This window comes from Letharia lupina, assembly GCF_014066315.1.
Source record: "Letharia lupina isolate WasteWater1 chromosome Unknown contig_19, whole genome shotgun sequence".
In the NCBI taxonomy this organism is placed as follows: Eukaryota; Fungi; Ascomycota; class Lecanoromycetes; order Lecanorales; family Parmeliaceae; genus Letharia; species Letharia lupina.
Window position 1 is genome coordinate 610357 of NW_023502988.1, and position 21013 is coordinate 631369.

The window sequence follows — 21013 nt, forward strand, 5'->3', positions numbered from 1 at the left end:
ATATATTTATTTTTTTAATAAGAAAGCTCGAGAGAGCTAGCGAGCTAACTTAGATAGTCTAGTTAAAAGATATAATAATCTTAAATTTATAATTAGCTATATATATAAATTTAAGATTCTTAAACTTAGCTCTATCTTATTCTATTATATATATTAATTAAATAGTAATAAAACTCTTAATATTAAGAATATAGATTTACTCTCTATAATACTACGTTAAATCGTCTTATAGCTTAATTATATCGAGATTACTACTATAATCTAATCTACTATTTTTATATATTTAATTAATATTATATTAATATAATATATAACTATATTAATTATATAAGAGAATAATCTACTATAATAGTTATAGCTAAATTATTACGACTATAATAATTAAGCCTCTATAGAAGAAAGATTAAATAATATATATTTTAAGAGATTAGAATTATTCGATATCTTACTTTAATAGTTATTTCGATATTTAAAAGATTTTACTATAATATTACGACTTAACTCGACATCTCTATTTATTTTTAATATTCGAATAATTATATATATATACTTCTTATTATAAGAATATTATCATTCTTATTTTTTCTATATATTTATTACGAATTAATTCTCTATACTCGATATTCGATAAACGTCGACGCCGAGATCTACAAATCTAAAAAGTTCCTTTCCGCACGATTTTCGCCGGGTCCGTATCATAAGCACGATTTAGTCTATTTAGCAGACTTTGTCTATATTTAACCCTTTCCGCCGATTTAATAACTATTCTAATTCTTTCCACCAGTTCTATTAATTTAGCAACTTTAAAAATTTTTAGTAACTTTAAAAATTTTATATAATATACTCTAATATACTCTAAGTATTATTTTATATATATATAGTATTAATATATATTATTAATAATATACGTATTATTATACGCTATATTAGAGTATTATCTATATAACTAATTTTATTAAATCGTTTAATTCCGTAGTTAAATTTAAATTAGCGTTAATACTCGTTATTATAGAATCTTATCGTTATAACGTTAATTATTAGAACTTTTCTTTTTTCGTATATATTGCTATTAAACTAATAAAACTAGTAAAAAAGATTAAGATAGTTATTAAATCGGCGGAATTTAGACGGATTCTAATTAGATTTACTAAATCGGCAAAATTTAAGCGAATTCTAATCAGATTTACTAATTCGACGGATTTTATAATTTCCGCGATAAACGCGCGATTAGCAATTTCAAATTTTATAGAAACTTTTTAGATTTGCAGATGGAGATAATAAATTTAATCGAGATTCTTCTCTTATATTTAATAGCTATCTTATTTTAATTATTAAATAACTTTACTATTAATAATTTAATATATCTTAAATTACTACTCTATTTACTTTTAATAAGAACGAATTAGATTAAATCTTAAAGTAGTAAAAAAAAGCTACGAAAACTAATAAGAGATAGATATTTCTTAGAAAACGTAATAATCTTCTCTAGCGTATTTTATTACTTTTAGAGTATTAATTAATAGTAATTAAGTATTAGATAGCTATTAGTCATCTTTTAAGTAATCTATTTCTTACTTTATATAGTATATTTAATCTTATATAGACTACTACTATCTAAGAAATACTTTAAGATAATATTAATCTATATACCTCTACTTAAAGTTCTCGCGATTCTTATTAATACTCTATAACGGTGTCGGAGCTTAAAATCTTCGTCGCTATTATAATCAATATGAAAATCTTTTACTTTTCTACTATTTATAATTATTAAAGAATTAATAATATCTATTCTTTAATAATATCTATCGAGTAAGATTAAATCTCTTTCTTCTATCTTTATATTATTAAAGATACTACGAGGTAACTATAATTAATAAGACTTAAAGACTATTCGAACGTACTTTATATATTATAATAATATTCTAAATCGAGGTTTTAGACGAGAGATTAGTGAAAATAGAAATAATACTTTTAAGATACGCGAGAAATATAAAGTATATTAGATCTTCTTATATCGTAAAGAAAATTACGTAAAATAATTTTATAAAAGAAATAATATATTAAACTCTATATAATAGATCTAGACTATATTTATTAAATTATATTAATACGAGTAAAGGTCTATAAATTAAATTCATAATTATTTTTTCGATTAGGACTATCGAGTAAATAGGTAAGCGATCTTTAATGAGCGAACTTTGGTGAGCGGGCTGTCCGGCTATCGAGCGAACTTTAGTAAGCGATATTTAGACTCCTTGCTTCTTAATAACTATAAAATTAAATTTTAAAATTCTTAAAAATTTAAAAAGCGCAAACGACGCTCTATAATTAAAAAAAAAATCTCAAAATTTTAATAGAAAATAAAAAAGTTATTCTATTCGTAAATAACGTATATCTATTTTTAATAAGGGAGACGCGGGAGAGGAAGATTTTGATAATTACGAACGCTAATTTATTTACCCGCGATAATTTAGTCGATTTAATTAAAAAGCGTAGTAACCTCAAATTAATAATTGACTGCATATATAAATTCAAGGTTTTCAAGCTCAGCTCTACCTTATTCTGTTATATATACTGATAGTGGAATAGTAATTGAAATAATGGTGCGGAGTGCGGAGAAAACAATTTGTTGCCTCTCGGCGTTTATCGGATACCTTACTCACTCGGCTTTAGCGCGCCTCTCTCCGCACACATCTACCTGCAGACCACATAGATTAATCAACATCTTTACACCACACCACATATATGAGTCAAACCATAATATTTCCTTAACGCTCCACTCCTAGAGGTTCTATCGAAGTTTCGCTTAAGTTGGACTATTCTTTGATGAGACATGCACTAATTGGCGGTACAACTTGAGCAGAGGTTCAAATCCAGCCAATCAATGAACCTGTCCAAAGATCCCTACTAGCGTGACCCTCCCGGCCACTAGGAAAGGTCAAAGGGATAACTCATTAACCGAAAAGTTCAGCGCCTGGGTTAGGGAGTTTTCTATAGCGATGCGCGATGACCATCAGAATGTATTCGTGACAGTAATGACAGTAATTACCACATTTTGGCCGTTAGCACTGTAATCTCTGTAATCTCCGGATAGAAGTTCCTCCGAGCGTGACTAAGCCATTTGATTGGCTGAAAATGCTTTAAAGTGAGGTCTTGGCGGTCTGCGGGCAGAGATCCTGTAGAGAAACAATTCAAAACCCCTGGAATCTGCAAAAAAAACCCTGAAAAGTAGCCTCAAAATATTAGACGAAAGGTAGTACACTAGTGTAAGCTACTACCTAATCGGGTTAGCTGTCAGGCCTCCTATTCGTGACCGTAATGACCGTCCGCAGACATGTCTGCAGCAGACAAAAGTCTTGGCGGTCGCATCGCTAGTTTTCTACTCGTACATTCGAGAAGTAAGCTACGACGCTAATATTTAGGGTCTTGGCACTCAGCCAAAGCTCTTAGGGGGTTCTCCCGCCACTACTAAGCGAGGTAGCTCACTTCTCGAATGTACGAGTAGTCATGATGATTACGACCCCTGTCACCCCGCTGCAGGGTGCCACGCGGGTAGCAAAAAAGCCCGTATAGAGGTCTACACCGAAAGTCCTGCACCCGCCAAGACTCTTGCGCTTAGACTTCGGATAACGCCCCACCTAAAGGATTACCTAGACAATACGTCTGGAGTTCTTCGGAATCGCATCTAGCTCTAGTTAGGTTTCGGGATTTAATACCCCTATTAAGTCAAAAGAAGTACCTAAAGTCCCATTTATGCGCTGTGAGAAGATATTTCTAGGCTTCCCCTCTATAGGGCCGCTTTTCGAAAGTAGGGTTAGGGCTGCACTAGCGCATGTGCAGGACTTTCGGTGTAGACCTCTGTACACCCTAACTATATGGAGATAAGCGCCTTCCCCCACCGAAATTCTTCTAATTTTCTCCATTAATAGCCAGTCATTTGACCGTTATCGTCTATTACAGCCTGAAGTCTTTCAGGCATACTATCTACACGCTCGTTAATGAATTTCTAAGTTATATACTTCTCCCAGCCATCTATAATATAGTACTTCGTAGTTCGATTATTCTAATATAGAAACTTTTATAGATTCTATTTGAAAGGCTATTAGTAGTTCTTAATTGAGGTAAGATTAGACGAAGAAGTATAGTCTCTATATATATTAATATTCTCTTTAATCTTTAACTTTCTAATAATATAACTCTTAGTATCGATATTATATCTTAAATCTCCATCCTCTTTTAAAATAAATGAATTAACTTTTTTACGCTTAATTTATTAATACTAGAGTATAGCGACTAAATATAGTATAGAGTTAATATAGATTCTTTTTAACATCTTACTATTAATATTATCGAGTATCTCGTAAAATATAAAATCTAATTTAAAGTTGTATTCAACTACAGTCTATATGTAATATCGAAATTTTTCGCTCTCTTTTTTAGAGGATTTCTCGATATATTGTATGCATTTCTAATAGTATCTCTATTCGAGCTTTCGAATAATTCTTAACTTGCTCTATGAACCTCAGCTAAAATGATATTCGTTAGAAAATCGAACGGAGTATTAATCTTTAGACTTAAGATATCTCTTTAACATTATATAAGTATATTCCAGTCTTCGTTTAGCGAGATTTCTATTATATTAATCTTTTTAATACGTAATATATTTATAATAGTCTATTACACCTATCTATCTCTTAATAGTATCGCTAGACACGTCTAGACCTACTTCGAAGCCGAGTTATTCTCATATTAAAGCCTTAGTTTTCACAGTATAATTATTATCTTATATCTCTAAAATTAACTCTATTTCTTATACTTAAACGTCTAATATCAGTAGTAAACAGCCTCGATTTTTCTTAAAGAAAGGATTATGATAATGACGACGTTTATATAAATCTAAATTATCTAAGTACTCGATACTCGTATTTACTAGGATTTATAATCTACTAGAATTTATAATCTTTAAAATCTAATTCTTATAATTTATTATTTTATAACAATATAATTTAAAACTAGAAAAAAAAATTAAAAGAATATAAAATATAATTATTATAATTTTAATTTGTTTATAATTAAGCTTAAATTGATATAGTTATATAGTAATATATTAAGATATAATTATCGAAGTTTATTACGCTATTATATAAATTAATTATTATTACCTCGATTTTAAAAATTCTTAAAAATATCAAAATCGCAATTTATATTCTTTTAGAGTTTTTTTTCGAGTTTTTTATTATAATGTTATAAAATAATAATTTATAAAGATTAAGTTTTAGAGATTGCAAATCCTAGTAGATTGCAAATCCTAGTGAATACGAGTACACCAATCGCGGGCAGTGTTGAATGGGATTTCGGTGTCATTTTCGATTTTTCGGTAGGACTTGTTATTCTGAAAGCGTTCTTGAAAAACGACACCTCTCATGGGAGTGTGCCATTCTTGCTGAGAGGCATGATGACTTGGTGACGACATTGCGCTTGATAATAAGAGAAGAATAGTGGATTTGTGTGTGGATTAGTATGTGGAAGGGCCTCTCTTCTCCTAGCCGTTTCCGGCCTAGGGTGTACGGGCTTTTTTGCTAACCGCGTGGGTGCTAGTACTTGTGAAATAGAGTTTTTAGCTTGATGAAAAAGTTGGCTTAAGCTTAATGTCATGAATGCTAGCCTTCCATTCGCTACTTTATATTCTTTAGAAAACAGGGACCAGGCATTGCATAGGGCTTTACGAGTAGTCCACGCTTCTCATTTACCATAACTAACATACCATCTAAGATGTAGAGCCAGCAGGAGAGGCAATGGCCGTGGCCAGTAATGCTCCGTCTACAAAAGCTTTCGCCCTCCATGTCTTACCTTCTGCATCCGCAGGTGCGCAATGGCCTTCCCCAGCTTACCTCGCATGCAGGAGAGCAGCTTCCAAGTGGCCGATACTCAATTAGTCAGCACTCCAACCACCTCTGCCATTGCTCCTACACAGGAGCAGCACATTGAAGCAATTGAGATTCTAAAAGATGAGGATGATGGGAACATCTTTGCATGGCTCAAGCTTGCTCGATCGCTAGAGCAAAGCCTTCCAAATCGCTCAGATCACGCATGCCTAACACGCGATCAAGTCCGAGCTATCGCAGCCTTGAGGCAATGCGCAAGCATCGACGTTAGCGCTTGGTTATATTCAGCTCGCACCCTGAGTACGTGAAGGAAGCACTACACCATGACCCAAAGCTGACTCTTCCTGTAGGCGGTTTTGAAATTGACGACGTTTCCGTCTCACCTCCTATACACCAATGGCTGCTCAACCAAGGGCATGGAGTCCAACCTATCTCGTCTGATGCAAGCACCCCTGGCCCAATCAACCACCCACCTGATATTGAGGCCAAACAGCAAGCCCTTACGCAGGGCTCCTTGACGCAGCGTTTTCTTACGGCGACTATTCCACCCCCTTCAGCAAAGGCCAAGTACTACTGTACCCTCTGCGACTACGTCAGACCATTCAAGAACCAATCCGACTGGAAGAAACATGAAAGGGAGCATGATACGACCTACTTCTGCATGCTTAAGGGGCCAAGAGAAGCTACACCACAAGGGTCTCAATGTGCGTTCTGCGGGGTTTCAAATCCACATGACGATCACCTCTTAGAGCACAACGCTCAAGCGTGTCTGCCAGGACCGCCGGAATCCTTTTCCTCCAAAAGACGGCATGACATGGTCAACCATTTGAATAAAATACATGGTATTCACCTTAAGTCGCAAGGTGAAGCAATCGCAGTGAAGTTCAAGTACACAGTGGAGAAGCAAGCCTGGTCTTGTGGTTTCTGCATCAGTACCTTCGTCACTTTCAACGACCGTCTGAGCCATATCGCTATCCAGCACTTCGAACGTGGTCAAACTATCGATCAATGGGACGCCACTAAAGTCATTCAAGGTCTTCTTCAACAGTCAAGCATGACCAAAGCTTGGAAGGGCAAAGTGGCATCCTTATCGGCTTGGGAGGTTCCAGACATTATCTGGATGGAAGATGCCATCAAAGAATTACAAAATGATCTTGAAGTAGGTCCAAACGACGAGAAGGGCGCAGTAGATCTGGCGGAAGCAGCCTACATTGCGTGCCGGATGAATTGGGGTATGGAAAACCAACAAGCCATGGCTGTTGCTGAGTCAAATGTTGATAGGACACTCATTGCGACCTCATTCTCACCAAATCAGTTCCAAGCGCCGCTGGCATCTGCACCAGCATTTGGTTCCAACGACCATCAGTCTCTATCAGCAGTCCAGGAATTCAACGAATTTTCTTCTAGTAGGCCGGCAACTCAGGCCACCCCCCTGGGGGACTACGGCTACAGCAGCGCACCCATGGCCCATCTGAACGACAGCAAGAATATAGCCTTGGTCCCCTCTCCGTTCTGTCCTCAGCAAAGCCAGTAAGTCACTGGACATCAGGCCAACGAAAAGAACCGGCATGGAGAGCCTGAAAACGACATAGAAGAAACCTTAGTCTGGTCACGAACCCCAGGATCGATTCACAGCATAAATTCTAGACAGCGTGTTCACATGAAGTGATGTAAGGTCATAAAAAGCGTCAGCAGTTGGAGCGAGAGTTTGGGAGAGTCACGATGCTTCACTAAACCATAGAGTATTTGATTCTTCATGTTATTTATTTCTCAGGGACTTCCTCCACGCGCTTGCATTCAGTACTCTACCGCGCATATTATAAAATGATTTACAAATACGTCTTCTATAGATAGATCCAATGATGGAAAAGCTGCTGGTTCCATAACGAAAAATTCGGCCGCGGTCTTGGCTAATCCTGCACGAATGTGCACGTCAGGTATCGGTCAAGAACCCACCACCTAAGGCTGCGTAGAGCCCCGGGTGATCAGCCCAGACCCCTGGAAACATGGCCTTCAAAACCAATGGGACACGCCTCGCTTCGACCCCTGTGGGCTATCCGAAGAAGGAAAATCGGTAACTCCGACAACGTCTTTCTACGGAGGTCGGCGCGCGCAAAGTCCCGGTTCTGGACGCCAAGACTCCAGTGCCCGAGATCTCGGAATAGAGTAACGGCCCGCGTGAAGGTTCGCATGGACGATGGCGCTTAGATCTGCTTCGAGATCGTGCCTGATCTAATGTAAGCCCAGTTTCGAGGCCTAATGCCTTGGCCTATGTAGAGTTCAACCTAGGCGCTCCCCAGAAATAGGTGGGGTACCTTGGAGTTAGTGGTGGACTGCCCCGCTACCGGGCCGCCTTCCGAAGGGAGGTGGGGTTAGGGTTGCCGCTAGCGCTCTCTAGGACTTTGCGTGCGTACCCGTTGGAATATCGGGGTAGTATTTAACGTGAAAATCACCGCTCTTCAACTTGGCTTCGCAACGAGAGGTTTATCGAAGAAGAATTTGATGATAAGTGTCGAGCTTTCGATTTTCTTTATATTCGCGCCGTATGGAACTTCTTCTCCAAAGCGCTAGTTATTTGAGTATTAAAGTAGGTGATGAAGTCGGTATCGGTTTGGTTGTTCCAGCGCCAAGATCTGCGGGCACGATAACGGTTGTTTGTTACTACACCGATAGTATGTCATATGAATATACTCTCGTTCTTTTGGGGGAAGATATGCGAATAGAGGATAAGTAGCTTTCACGGGATGGATCGCTTTGCCGGGCGGCGGAATGTGGGATTAGGGGATCCTAGAGTCACATATCAAGGACTGCGAACGTGCCCCCAGAGCACGAGAAGTGACTACAAGATCCCGCTATATATACAACACCTATATCCGGTTGCGATACGTAAAACTCAAGTATTAAGCGCACGACACATGACACCAACTATGGCAGAACTCGTGCATGGGGACCCACGACGACGTCAACGGTTATCTTCCGCTTGCCAACCACGCGGCCGAGGATCCGAAACTGGAGGAACGGGACAACATGGAGCAAGAAGGGCAACAGGCTGGTTGTCCAGAGTGGAAACTCTAGACTCAGAGGGCCGTCGATCTTCTACTTCTAGGCGCCCATCGGTCTTCAAAACTATCTCCGCAAGGTGATCGCTTACCCCATACGGAACGCATGTTTGCAATTCTTCTGCGCCGGCCAGCCACGATCGGCAGGCTGGTCATGATGTCTCAAGGGACGCCGTCCGACATGGAGGGCTGTGAAGCGATGAGCGTTGTATCAAGCCCAGGCCGTGGATCTTCGATGTAATGTTGACGTTGAAACAGTGTGAGGAGAATGAAGGTGCGAAAGATTGAGGTGATGGTGTTCTCGAGAGTTGGGATCCAGGAGGGTATGGTCGGAGATGGGTGCTGGATGGGAAGAGTGGTGGTGGTCTTGGTGCTGTTGTCGGGTTTGCTGGAGGGAGGTGGTGCTGGTTCGGGCGAGAGAGTTATTTTGTTGGTTCGTGAACGCTTCGTGCGGGTAAGAAGGGTCGAGTGAGTGTCTTGATGAACGGCGGCGACGTGTTGAGAGCCAGTGGCTGAGTGGTTCCCGCGAATGCTTTCGGGGTCGGATTCGAGGACATGGCGAGCGGGTGGGTGGCGGGCTAATTACTAATTCATACCCTAAAACTATAAATCCTTACCGAACCATACCCCTAATTACTGAATCATACCCTTAGGGATATGATTCGGTAAGTTGCCATTGCTTGGGGTATGATTCGATAATTTATTAAACTTATCATGATAATCTACTTGAATAGTCTACTTGAATAGCCTACTTAAATAGCCTATTTAAATAGTCTACTTATAGATATAACTAGATATCTATATCTATATTATCCATTAAGAGTAAAATTTAGATGTCTATATCTATATAGACTATTGAAGATGAAATTAGAAGTATATGTGAGAGCTATACTCGTAGGCTAGATATAGATAGATTAAGAGACTAAATTTAGCTCACTCGACTTTCGTCTAACGTATCTAAGCTGATAGATTACGCATTAAATGCGATTGAAGAAATCCTTTTAGTTCTATAATCGAATAACCTAGACCGCGGATCCTCTTCTCTTCTTTGCGATTTTACCATAAATAGTAAATTATCAAATCATATTCCAAGTAATGGTAAATTACTAAATCATGCCTTAAACTTTGGTGTAGGGGTATGATTCAGTAATTAGAGGTATTATTCAGTAAGGATTCATAGTTTTGGGGTCTGATTCGGTAATTAGCCCGGTGGGTGGCGTGAGGCGTAACTTACGACAACCAGTATCATAAAAATGACGACTTGGATGTTCATCATGGGTACTAAGTATCAGCGATTGGAGAGATGGAGGCGTTGAAAAGAAAGGGTTTTCCCACGGTGGAGAAAATTGTACTTTGAAGATTGAGGGTTCAAGCTGGATGCTTTCAAAACAAAAAGGAGAAGAACGGAAAGAGCAGAGAACGCATTTACGTTCAGTGACCCTTTGGACGAACAGAGTTTTTTTCGTGTGTCGTTGGCCGTCGCTTTGGCGGTGACGACGTTGGCCGTGGGTACGTGGACTGGTTATGCAACATCGTATAGTACCCTTCTCTGGCTCCCTAAACCTCCTTCCAGCAGGAAATGTTCTCCGAGCTTGCGTTTACATCCTAGTACAAGATAGTCACACAAGCGGAATTTGGAGTCCAAGGGAGACTGGAGCGTTGAAAACCGGTCAGAAAGTGAAATGGAGTTGCTGGGCGAATCGCTGGCCCGGGATCTGGGGTGTTAATCAGCGCGTCTCTAGTCGTTTCTTCATGTCGCGAGGAGGGAGCGTACCCCAGAAAACCCCTCCACACCTTTCTAAATATTTTGGGGGGGAACTAATCCTCGGACGGTAACCCTGAAAATCGAAACGAAACCGGAGACTTTGCAGGTCGGTTATCTTTTCTAAACAGCGTTGTCAGCTAAATACAACTCTTAGAGGTGCATGGAGATGGTCTCGAATGTAAAAGCAGGGTCTGTACGATGTTTGAGGGTTGAAATGTACAATAATTAATGTGGTTGACTGGTGACAGCCTTGGCAGCCCAGAATAACGCCTACAAATCTTGACCGCAACTCGCTACCCCTCGTGGAATTTCTACCAATGGGTTTCGGTAGATAGGTCGTTTACCGCCTCGCTTCTTCCTCCTCTCATCGCTCGCGCAAAAAATCCGCCCTTTTATCTGGCTCAAATACGGTCCGATGCTAATAGGCCGTCGCTCTTTCTCTCATAACGCCAAGGATTCTATGGTCCAGCGGCATTAGATTCCGGCTACTACCTTAGCTTTAGGCATCATGCGAATAAGAAGCAGAGTAACATGCGCTAATGCAAGCATTTGTCTTTCGGTTCTTTGAGGCAGCGGATCATTGCAGAGAACATGGCCCACTCTGCTTGGCTATTCTGCAGGAAAGCGCTCCCGAGTCGCTGGCATTTCCTGACCCGCCTGGAAGACCAGCAGGTATGAACCCCCACAGTCAGATCTAACGCGAGGATCTGCTGCAGGTACTAATATGTTGCATCATCGACCCATTCTGCTGCTGCCCAAAGACGCGATGCATCTGAAAAAAAAGGGAGAGGTCAAGCTGCGAAAGCTGTAGGTTCAGGGCCATGAAGACAGACGAGGTTCCCGAGCCATCTCATCAAATTGAAGTAATACTTGCGCCCAAGCATTCTTTGTTCTGGAGTTCTAGGGCACCGCCTTCTCCGACCACGGAAACTTTGGGAGCGCCCGCGACCGGACCAAAGTTAAGTTAGCGAGGTAAAGCTATGATAAGTTAGCGGTGGATCTGGCAGCCAGGGTTGCTAATGGCTGTTCAACGGTATGACGGAGAGAGGAAAACGTCTGAGACATGAGACGAGTAGTTAGTCTTTTCAATTTCCTTTCGGAATTTTTCATTTCATTCGTTGCCCACTCTTTTCGAATTTATATAACATCTGGTGCTATTCTTTCGCTTTCATCCTTCAATGTCTGGAAAAAAAGGATGGGTACTCCAGCCTCGGAGTTTATGAGGTCCGACGCCCATCTGCAGCCACTAAGCACAGCAACGGTCCAGAACACATCTTCTTCCTCTTTGGTCAATTCTCCACCCACCTTCGTTTTCCCGAAGGATTCATTGATAAGGAATACTTCTTCTCGCGACCCCACTCCAGAACAAGAAAAAGCTCTCGCAACATTGAAAGACCATCACAACAGCGATATCATTGCATGGCATAGGCTTTCTCAATCAACTGAGCCAGGCTTGAGACACCGGGACGGCCCCGGCAGTCTTCCGATCCATGTCATACATGCAATTTCGACTCTGAGAGATTGCTCGCGTGAATGCCTCTTACAGTGGCTCGAGTCATGTACTTATTTGCTTCACAAGTGTCCCAAGAATGTTACGCGACTGACAGCATTGATAGCAAACCAAGCATCTCCACCAAGCCTTGGTCTTCCGGCCTCTAGGTTTGCAGCTGCCGCCTCGTCACGCCAGACCCGACGCCCGTCGCCCAGATCTGACCATACGTCTAGCCACCGGTCGCTTGTCAAACCGGTCAAAGCGATATCTCCGCACCTAAGCAAAATTCCACACAGTGCCTTGGCAGCTGCCCAGAATCACCTGGATCCAGGCCAGACATTTTCAAGAGCGGCTACACATAGCACACTTGCACTGGTCAAGCCAACGGAAACAGACCACACATACTGGTGCACTGTCTGTGACAATCACTCCTTTCAACACAGCGACGGCTGGAAAAAACATGAGAAGGAACACGAGACGAAGTATGTATGCATGCTTAAAGGACTTTTCGAAATCACAGAAGGCGGTTGGAGGTGCGTTTTGTGTGGTGCTCTCAATCAAGACGACAGCCATCACCTGGTACACAACATTGCACCATGTGTCATCGCAGAGGACCGTCCTTCATTCAAGAGAAGGTATGAGATGGTATGGCATCTAAAGGATGTTCACGGTACAACGGATGGAATTTGCGTGGCGGGAAAATGGCGATGCGAATCCTCTAAGAATGCGTGGTCGTGTGGCTTTTGTATCCACCTATTCTCGTCTCTTCAGGATCGTCTCAAACATATCGGCGCCAAACACTTCGAGAACGGACAAAGCATCAATGACTGGGATTTCACCATGGTGATACAAGGCCTTCTTCTCCAGCCCGAGATTCAAGAAGCTTGGCAACGTCTTCTGGAGTCATTTGATCCCTTTCGCCCCTCAGAAACCAAATGGAATAAGCTTGGGTGTGAGTACTTACAGTACAGACTCGAAATGGGTGTCACGGGCAAAGAGACCCCACAATCTCTGGCCAAGGCGGCATATGACAGTGCCGAGTACGACTGGTGTCCCGCCCAACATGATGCCATGGCTTCCGCTACCACCATGAACACCCTACTAGTACCATATCAGCATACCAGTCAAGGCTTTTCGGCTCCATTTGAAGGTCACGCAGTCGCATCAGGTGAAACACCAGTGCAGTACCCACCCTGGTCGTCACCACAATACCAAGCCTCTGAGATCCCTACAAGTGCACCTAATTTGGGGTACCAAAGTTCCTATGGAGCCCATACGTCGAATTTCAACACTGTCCCTGCGCTCGATCACAGTCCAGCATGGAAGCCAATACCTTCGGATACCGATGATAAGGACAGTACGCAGCCGACGACACCGTTCAACGACAACACTTTCTACCCAGCCGACCCGTCAATCTACGGCCCTTGGAATGGCTACAACATCAACCCTAGTCCTGCCTTCAGCGACCAGAAATTGTTCCATCACAAGAGTAACGAGATGTCTGACTGGTCTGCAAATCCTCAACTCCATACTGCACTTGGACCTACTGGTTCTACCCTCAAACGCCCGAGGGACTCTGCATCCTCGCCCGCCGAGGCCGTTGCTCGCGAGAGCTCTTCGACAGATAAGACGAGGAAGAGAGCATATCGAAAAAGATCTGTTGAAGATGGGACGGCATCGCAAGGCTTCGATCTCGAACATGTACACGGACGGATTCACGATGATGAGGGCGCACCGGGTGGAATGCGAGCGAATAGATCTATGCATCATGATGTCTAGAAATAGCCTTGGATGGCGGTGAGCAATGTCCGACACGACCGTTCGAATTACTGTAACGATATACTGACGGTCTTCAACAGTGACCCAATTGGAACGAGTGCGACGTTGCATAGTGATAAGGTTATATAGTAGTACAATAAAGTCTGCCCGCAATCTTTGGGCCTACGCCGCGTAACGGGGTGGGGGAACTCGCCAGATTTTCGGTTCAGGGTGGGTTGGGATTGAAGTTTTCCGGGGAGTATCCCCCGGTATCCCCACCCCCGGATTTACCGGATTTTGAAGATTCCATACCCCGGTAGATACGAGTAGTGTAGGGCTGAGTGAGGTCATTAACAATTTATTTTCTATTTTCTTCACACAATCATGGGTACCGCCAGCCCAGTCAGCATACCACCATTTCACCTATATCCTGCCTCCGTAGTCTTCTACATCGTCTGTTTCCCTCACTTACCACGATGGGTATGCCCAGGCATCCGCGCAGACCTTGGTGTTCTTGACAGTATAACAACGCTCGGCAGCGCCTTCCCCACTGACTAACAAGCATTCAAGTCCGTAAGTTTAGCATTTTTCATCGTCAACGTCCAGCACTCTGTGCCCTCTGGCGAGATCCTTGACAGCAGGCCGTCTCGCCATTGAATGATAATCGACCAGCCGAGGGTTGCGGCTCTAACAACAAATGACCCTCGGCTGAGTAGTGAGTATGCATCTCGGGTTCCGCATCGAAATTTTCACAACTGAGTTGGAATTGCAACAGCAAACAGGTGGCAACTACAAGCAAGCGTGCTATTTCGCTGTCAGTCGGCAGCTACCAAAAACAGTGGGCTGTTTCGTCGCAAGAGAGAATCCTACCGCCACTCTGGGTCCTCATGAGTGGTGAAAGTGGACCACCCCATTATTCCCGAGGATGGTGTGGTGGAGGAAAGTGAGGCGCCGCTACGGACCACTAAGGTATCGACGTTTATAAAATCCTTCCAAACAATCGAGTCAAGGTTCCGGATAAGGTCAGAGAAGTTGGAGTCCAATTAAAGGCAACGCCCAACCATGTCCGCAAAAGTGTTGGTGAACTGGTGTTGCGGTGTGGTGCATCATAAACTGGGCGCTGCGAACAGGGATGGTGCAGCCCACCCAATCAGAAAGGCTTCTAGAAGACCAATAATACGTACAGCTACCTACCATGTCGGCTGATAGCGTTCCCGAAACCACCCCCGGTTCAGCACCAAGTCCATCCCTACACTCTGCGCAGACTGTTCAACCAACGTGGGAAGAATCTGTACCCTGTGAATGTGAAGAGATTTTTCATTCCGGCAAGTCAAGCAAGGATGGAAAAATGTTACCCAACTTGTTCCAAAGGTAAAAGTCTCAACATTTCGTGCCTAGATCTGCCTTATTTTCATCCTAACAGTCCAATATGGCTATTCAAGTATAGAAAAAGTCTAGCCAGAGGGTGGTCATTTTGTATGTTTACTCAACGGCGCATACGTGTTACTGGCCCAAGCGGAGAAATTCCAGGATGTGCTGCTCTGCATTTACTTCTAAGCGGGAATGACGCAAAATCAGGCGGTCTGCTTGAATTTTTTCTATTTTTCTCGACTTTCTCAATGGAGCGAGAGGGGCCAATTTGGATACCAAGTCCTGCGTTCCAAGCCGTTTTAGTGCTGACCGTTAGATTGCGAGGGGCCCTTGTCCAACAGAACTCCATGATTTTCGCGGGGATCGCAATCCTTCATCCCTCGTCCTCTTAGGGCGTGCAAGGATAGCTAGATATTGCCTGCCAGATCCGAACGAGTGAATTTGAATTTCCCGCTGCTCGGCAGCCATCGTTTTGAACCTTGCACGACACGTGGCAGCGGCTCTAGCTCTTCCCTTAAATGAGCGACATGAAGATAGGTTTTCTTTGTGAATCTTTCTTGGCGCAACTTCCCCAAAAAATTGCACTGTGGTGGGCTGGCATTAATCTCCAAGACCGCATGTGACAGAAACGATACTGATGGTAGTTTACAGTCACGGAAGATAGAGTCGAAATCAAGAAACGGAACAAAAGTTAGAAGATTGAATTGGCCGCCTCCATTTATAACTAGACAGGGATTGAAACAAGCGGTGAAGTACTGGTAGAGGAAAAGATCTGTATGTTCGCTAGGGGGTGGGCGACATGTCGAGGTACGTGACACGGCTGTGTGGTATCCCCCAACCCGCAAGTAGTTCCAACAAACTTTGACAGGGCAGCCCGTGCGAAGGTTCGCCCCATCTATTCATGTAGATACCCGAGGTGGCCGCCGCCAACAGGGATTGGCCGCCAAGCTTCCGGTAGACCAGGGACAAGAGCAGGGCTCACCACTCACCACCATTATTGCGACAACCTCCCAACAAATCAACCCTGAGAAATCATGTACACAACATAAACTTCCAGCTGGAGACCGCTTTGGGTTCTTCGTTCTTGAACCGGGATTGTGTGCTTCTTGCAATAGTGTGTCACTCATGCGAGTAACATCAAGAAACCCTATGATCTGGAAGCGCGAAATCTGTCGTATGCTTCACAATATGAAACTCACTAATGACTGTAATTTTCATCCTGCCAAACAATCCTAGTGGCAGCCAAAAGATGATGATCGAAGAAAGCCAATTTTCCTCCGAGAAAGACCATGCTGACATGACCGTCATCAATACTGCGAACATATATTCATCACTATGTCTCTTTTACTCTCCTCTAGCACTGCGTTACATCCTGGAGGTGCTTCACAAAGTCTGTCACTCGTTCGAACTAGTGATCATTGAGTATCGGACATGGAGAATTATGCTTCCGTCACCCCAATTTCGCCCCCACGATCCTTCCAAGAACACGATGCCTCATTAGGCAGCTCGTTAGCCAGCCCCGCTCACCCTTATCAACATTCTCTGCAATCTCGCCGAGAGCACCAGGACACGATCAAGCAGCGACCTGCATCGGCGACCACATGTGGGGATGAAGTTGGCAATGAACAAAACTCGTCGGATTTCCCTTCGCCTGCTCAGCAAGCTGCTCTTTCAACCCTTCAAGACTATGACAACCAAACCATCTTTGCCTGGCTCACAGGGTTTCGTTCCTTCAAACCGGGCGGCGACAATTGGTTCCAGCCTGCTTGCCTCTCGCCCCAGCAACTAAAAGCAATTTCCGCGTTGGAGGATTATACCGATAACCTCATTTCAGTATGGCTCGATACTGTTCGCTGCAGCGGTCAGTATTCATCCCACTGTCAGAAATAAAGCCAATCCTCTAATGCCATGGCGTAGGAAGTTTCCATGCGCTTCACAATTACTATGATAGCAGCTACCTCGCTGTCCAGAGAGCCGCCCTAACATCGACGCGCAATACATGGCGAGGATCGTCAAATACTTCCAGATCCTCATCCAGCTCTTTCGGCCCCTCCGTGTCTCCTTACGACAGTTGCACCAGTCCTAGTACACAACGCAGTTCGTGGAGTAGAGGAACTTTCCTTGATCTCTCTCGAGAGCCTTCGATCGACGAGACCACTGCCTCACTGCCTTTCGCTGGCGCACATACCCATTGGTGCTTTGTCTGCGAAAATCCTCGGGGTGTTACTACCTGCGATGGATGGAAGAGACATATGAAAGAGCATGAGACGAGATACCCATGCATGCCACAGGGGCGTGAGAGATATACAGCACACGGTCCAGAGTGTGTGCTATGCGGGGTTTTGAACCCAGACGAAAGACACTACGACTCGCACAAGATACTACCGTGCTGCTCAAACCAGACCTTGGTAACCCGAAGTTACACCAGGAAGTCTCATCTCATCAGCCACCTCAAGACTCACGACGTTGCAGATGGCTCCGCTTTAGCCGAGGGATGGCGGGACACACTGGACAAGAAATATTTCTCGTGTGGATTCTGCATCACTTGCTTCCACTCACATACGGATCAATTGAACCATATTGACAGTGCTCACTATAAGAAACACCAACATATCCGCGAGTGGGACTCCGATAAGGTCATCCGGGGTCTACTGCTCCAACCCGGGGTCCAAGAGTCATGGCGAAACATACTGGCAGTACATTCCCAATACATTGGTTCAGGCTTTCGCTGGAGTCCCGCCACGGCCAAGAGTCTACAACTCAGATTAGAGAAACGCGAAGAGACGGCCAACAATCTCGCATTAGCCGCTTTCAACGAGAGTACCTACGACTGGATACAAAACACCCAGCTTGATTCCATGCCTGTTGCGGGCTTCTCCAATCAGGATCTGAGCATCCATCATAACCTGCCGATCATTCAGCCTCAAGCTACCTTAGCACAGATGCACGTTACTCCGAACCAAAGCTCAGTCTACAATGGTGGGATGATGAACACCGCATTCCAAGCCCAGAATCCCGCATGGGGTTCGATCGCAACCAGCCATTTCAGTCCAGGCGCGGTAAACGCCAACCCTACAGCATATCGGAATAACTCGTCGCGAGAATTGATGATGACAGATCGGGCCCAGCGCGACATGGAGCTTGGACTTCCTTCATGTAGCAGCAATGCCTGGGCGCCACCACAATTGCCTTCTCATGTGCCCTGTGATGGCTCAACCTCTGCTCATTCGGATGCGTGCGATGGCCAAACGGCGGTCTCAAGCAGCCTGACGGCTGATGGGAACTGGCATGCTTATTCATCCCCCAAGCCGCTCGTGGGCCAATCTGGACACCAACAGAATACCAGTGCGGGCAGGACACGCACTATCGCTGCGACCCAACCCACGTCTTCAGGTTTCAATTGCCCGGCATCGCCATTGACCCCAGCCATCAGCTTCCCTCGTCGCAATGACTCATCTTCACTACTTGCCACACCGACAAAGCAGCCTTCACGCACCAAGCTCAAGGATCATTACGACATTGACACTGAGGCCGACATGGATATTAACCTCGATCACATACAGTATTTTATGCGTGAAGAGGGGCATACTCGGAGTGAGAAAAGGCGCCGTTGATGCGGCCGACCAGGAAGCGAATGCATGTGGTGAGAGGTAATCAGTGCACCCGTCAAGGCTGTGGGGTCGCATTGCCACGCATGAATACTAACTCCTTCTACGTTACAGGTGGGCCCTTCAATAATTCCCGTTCATATGTCCTGGTCAGGAAGAGGAACCTGAGGCGCCGTTGATCCCAGAGACCACATGACCGCCATCGCTGAGCGAGGCCGAACGAAGCAGCTAGGCCACTGACATCTGGCGCTATTTCCTACGACATCTCCTCAATACTGTTATATAATAAGTTCCCGTCCCTGGTGGACCTTCTCACTTTACTTAGTTCTTACAGAGCGACAAAAGTCTTTCATGTCTTGCTTGCTTCTAGCCCTATTGTATGAGCACTGCATCTTCCGCTTCTATCATTCATGTTCTAAAATGACAGGACCGCATGGTCTGAGGGCAGGTCCCAATACTAGAATATTCAAACCCGACGTGTCACGCATCCTGACCTTTTCACAACCTCCTTCATCTTGACCCGTGTTCAAAGGTCTCCGCCACCCTCGTCATCCTCATGCTTCCGTGTCAACCCCCGCATCCCTCCGATGCCCTTCCGTCGCGTCAGGGTCCGCATCTCCATCATGAGGCAGATATCCAAGGGCCACGTCGTCATCCGAGGCCGCTGCGTCTGCGTGCCGATGTTGTGAATCCATGTTCTCATCTACCGATCACGCTTGTTAGCCAAGCGTCTGAAGCAAGGGGCAAAGGGCAAAGGGCAAAGGGCAAAGGGCAAAGGGCAAAGGGCAAAGGGCAAAGGGCAAAGGGCAAAGGGCAAAGGGCAAAGGGCAAAGGGCAAAGGGCAAAGGGCAAAGGGCAAAGGGCAAAGAGCAAAGGGCAAAGAGCAAAGAGCATACCAGGTCTTACGGCATGAGCAGGTTCCCTCTGCCAAAGCCAGAACATCATCCATAGTGCAAGGATTCCGAGAACCGAAGCAACACAGCCGAAAACTACCGTGCCGATACCGCTGGGGCCCCATTGCGAGCCTTGCTGGAAGTTGAGGGAGGTAATGGTTGATGAAGAAGCGTTGGATGTGGGCGGTGGCTCTGGGGTCTGGGTCGTGTTGTCGGGCAGCATTCTGTTGATGACGTGCAACATCGTCGTCTCTTGTGGGACAGTGCTTGCAGCAAGATTTGCGAGGGGTGGGTGGTCCTTCAAGAAGTGTGCTTGGACGAAGATATGCAGAGCTTGGCGAAGAGAGAAGCTTCTGTGGTTGCGGAAGAGAATGGATGGCAGACCAAAAGGCAGGTCAAGCTGGGCGAGATGGATTTTCAGATGTCGGAGAAAGAAGGGGACTGGGAACAACTATATAAGCGTGGCAGAGCAGACGAGAAGGAGCTGCTGCAGCCATGATCGAGGGGCAACTGGATTTACGACTGGACGGTCATCCAGCGCGACCCTCACATCTGAATAAAAGGCATTTGAGTACGGTGCCACGGGCTCAGGTTCGCATATTCCAAAAACGGGGTGCTGATTGGTCGTCAGCAAGATCAGCCTGGTGGGTCTCAAGAGAAGCATGTCGTGCAGGGGGCATGCATTAGTCGATGTCGATTTCTTGCCTCAACGTCTATAGACTAAGCCTCTTCGAGGACTCTTAATTTCGCTTGACGGCCTGTATTGGAGGCTGGGGGGCGCTAGTGCGCTTTTTCTCCGTGGCGCGCTTTGACCCGCAGGATGATACGGCGCGTCCAACCAGTCTTTTAGTTACGGAACCCGGGTGCCAGTTCCTTTGCTAGGGCTAGACCCAAACATCCTTCCACCTTGAGGAGCGGGTGTGCGCGCGACTTGGCAGAACAAACCCTCAAGCTTTCAATGTACCCAAAAGCTCTGAGCCAGGGGGTATCCTGGTCCAGCGCCATCACGGAAAGGATCTAGGTAAAGATGAGAATGTGGGTAACGGATCGTCTCCGGGCGGAAGCCGTCTTGCGCACCCCACGAGGTGGCAGCTAACGATTGCTGATGCTACCATACTCATGACGCATACCACAAGCAGACGAGGGTACGATTGCCCGCAATGCTCTGGGTTTTGGCTCTGC

The 21013-nt window shown here is 44.7% G+C and overlaps 4 protein-coding genes across 4 annotated transcripts; 3 read left to right on the plus strand and 1 right to left on the minus strand.

The window, feature by feature from the left end:
• Positions 1-5896: 5896 nt before the first annotated feature.
• HO133_003967 (uncharacterized protein) lies at positions 5897-7419 on the plus strand (the record flags this gene model as incomplete). The annotated part of the gene is made up of 2 exons (XM_037294887.1): positions 5897-6185; positions 6236-7419. 2 exons carry the CDS (start codon positions 5897-5899, stop codon positions 7417-7419), a joined length of 1473 nt encoding a protein of 490 aa, XP_037148934.1.
• Positions 7420-12693: 5274 nt separating this feature from the next.
• Positions 12694-13980, plus strand: HO133_003968 (uncharacterized protein; the record flags this gene model as incomplete). The annotated part of the gene is made up of 1 exon (XM_037294888.1): positions 12694-13980. One exon carries the CDS (start codon positions 12694-12696, stop codon positions 13978-13980), a length of 1287 nt encoding a protein of 428 aa, XP_037148935.1.
• A 2781-nt stretch (positions 13981-16761) lies between these two features.
• HO133_003969 (uncharacterized protein) lies at positions 16762-19117 on the plus strand (the record flags this gene model as incomplete). Its single annotated transcript, XM_037294889.1, has 4 exons — positions 16762-17191; positions 17248-18892; positions 18958-18980; positions 19053-19117. The coding sequence occupies 4 exons, from the start codon at positions 16762-16764 to the stop codon at positions 19115-19117; spliced, it is 2163 nt and encodes a 720-aa protein (XP_037148936.1).
• A 375-nt stretch (positions 19118-19492) lies between these two features.
• On the minus strand, positions 19493-20054 carry HO133_003970 (uncharacterized protein; the record flags this gene model as incomplete). The annotated part of the gene is made up of 2 exons (XM_037294890.1): positions 19493-19641; positions 19835-20054. The coding sequence occupies 2 exons, from the start codon at positions 20052-20054 to the stop codon at positions 19493-19495; spliced, it is 369 nt and encodes a 122-aa protein (XP_037148937.1).
• Positions 20055-21013: the final 959 nt, after the last annotated feature.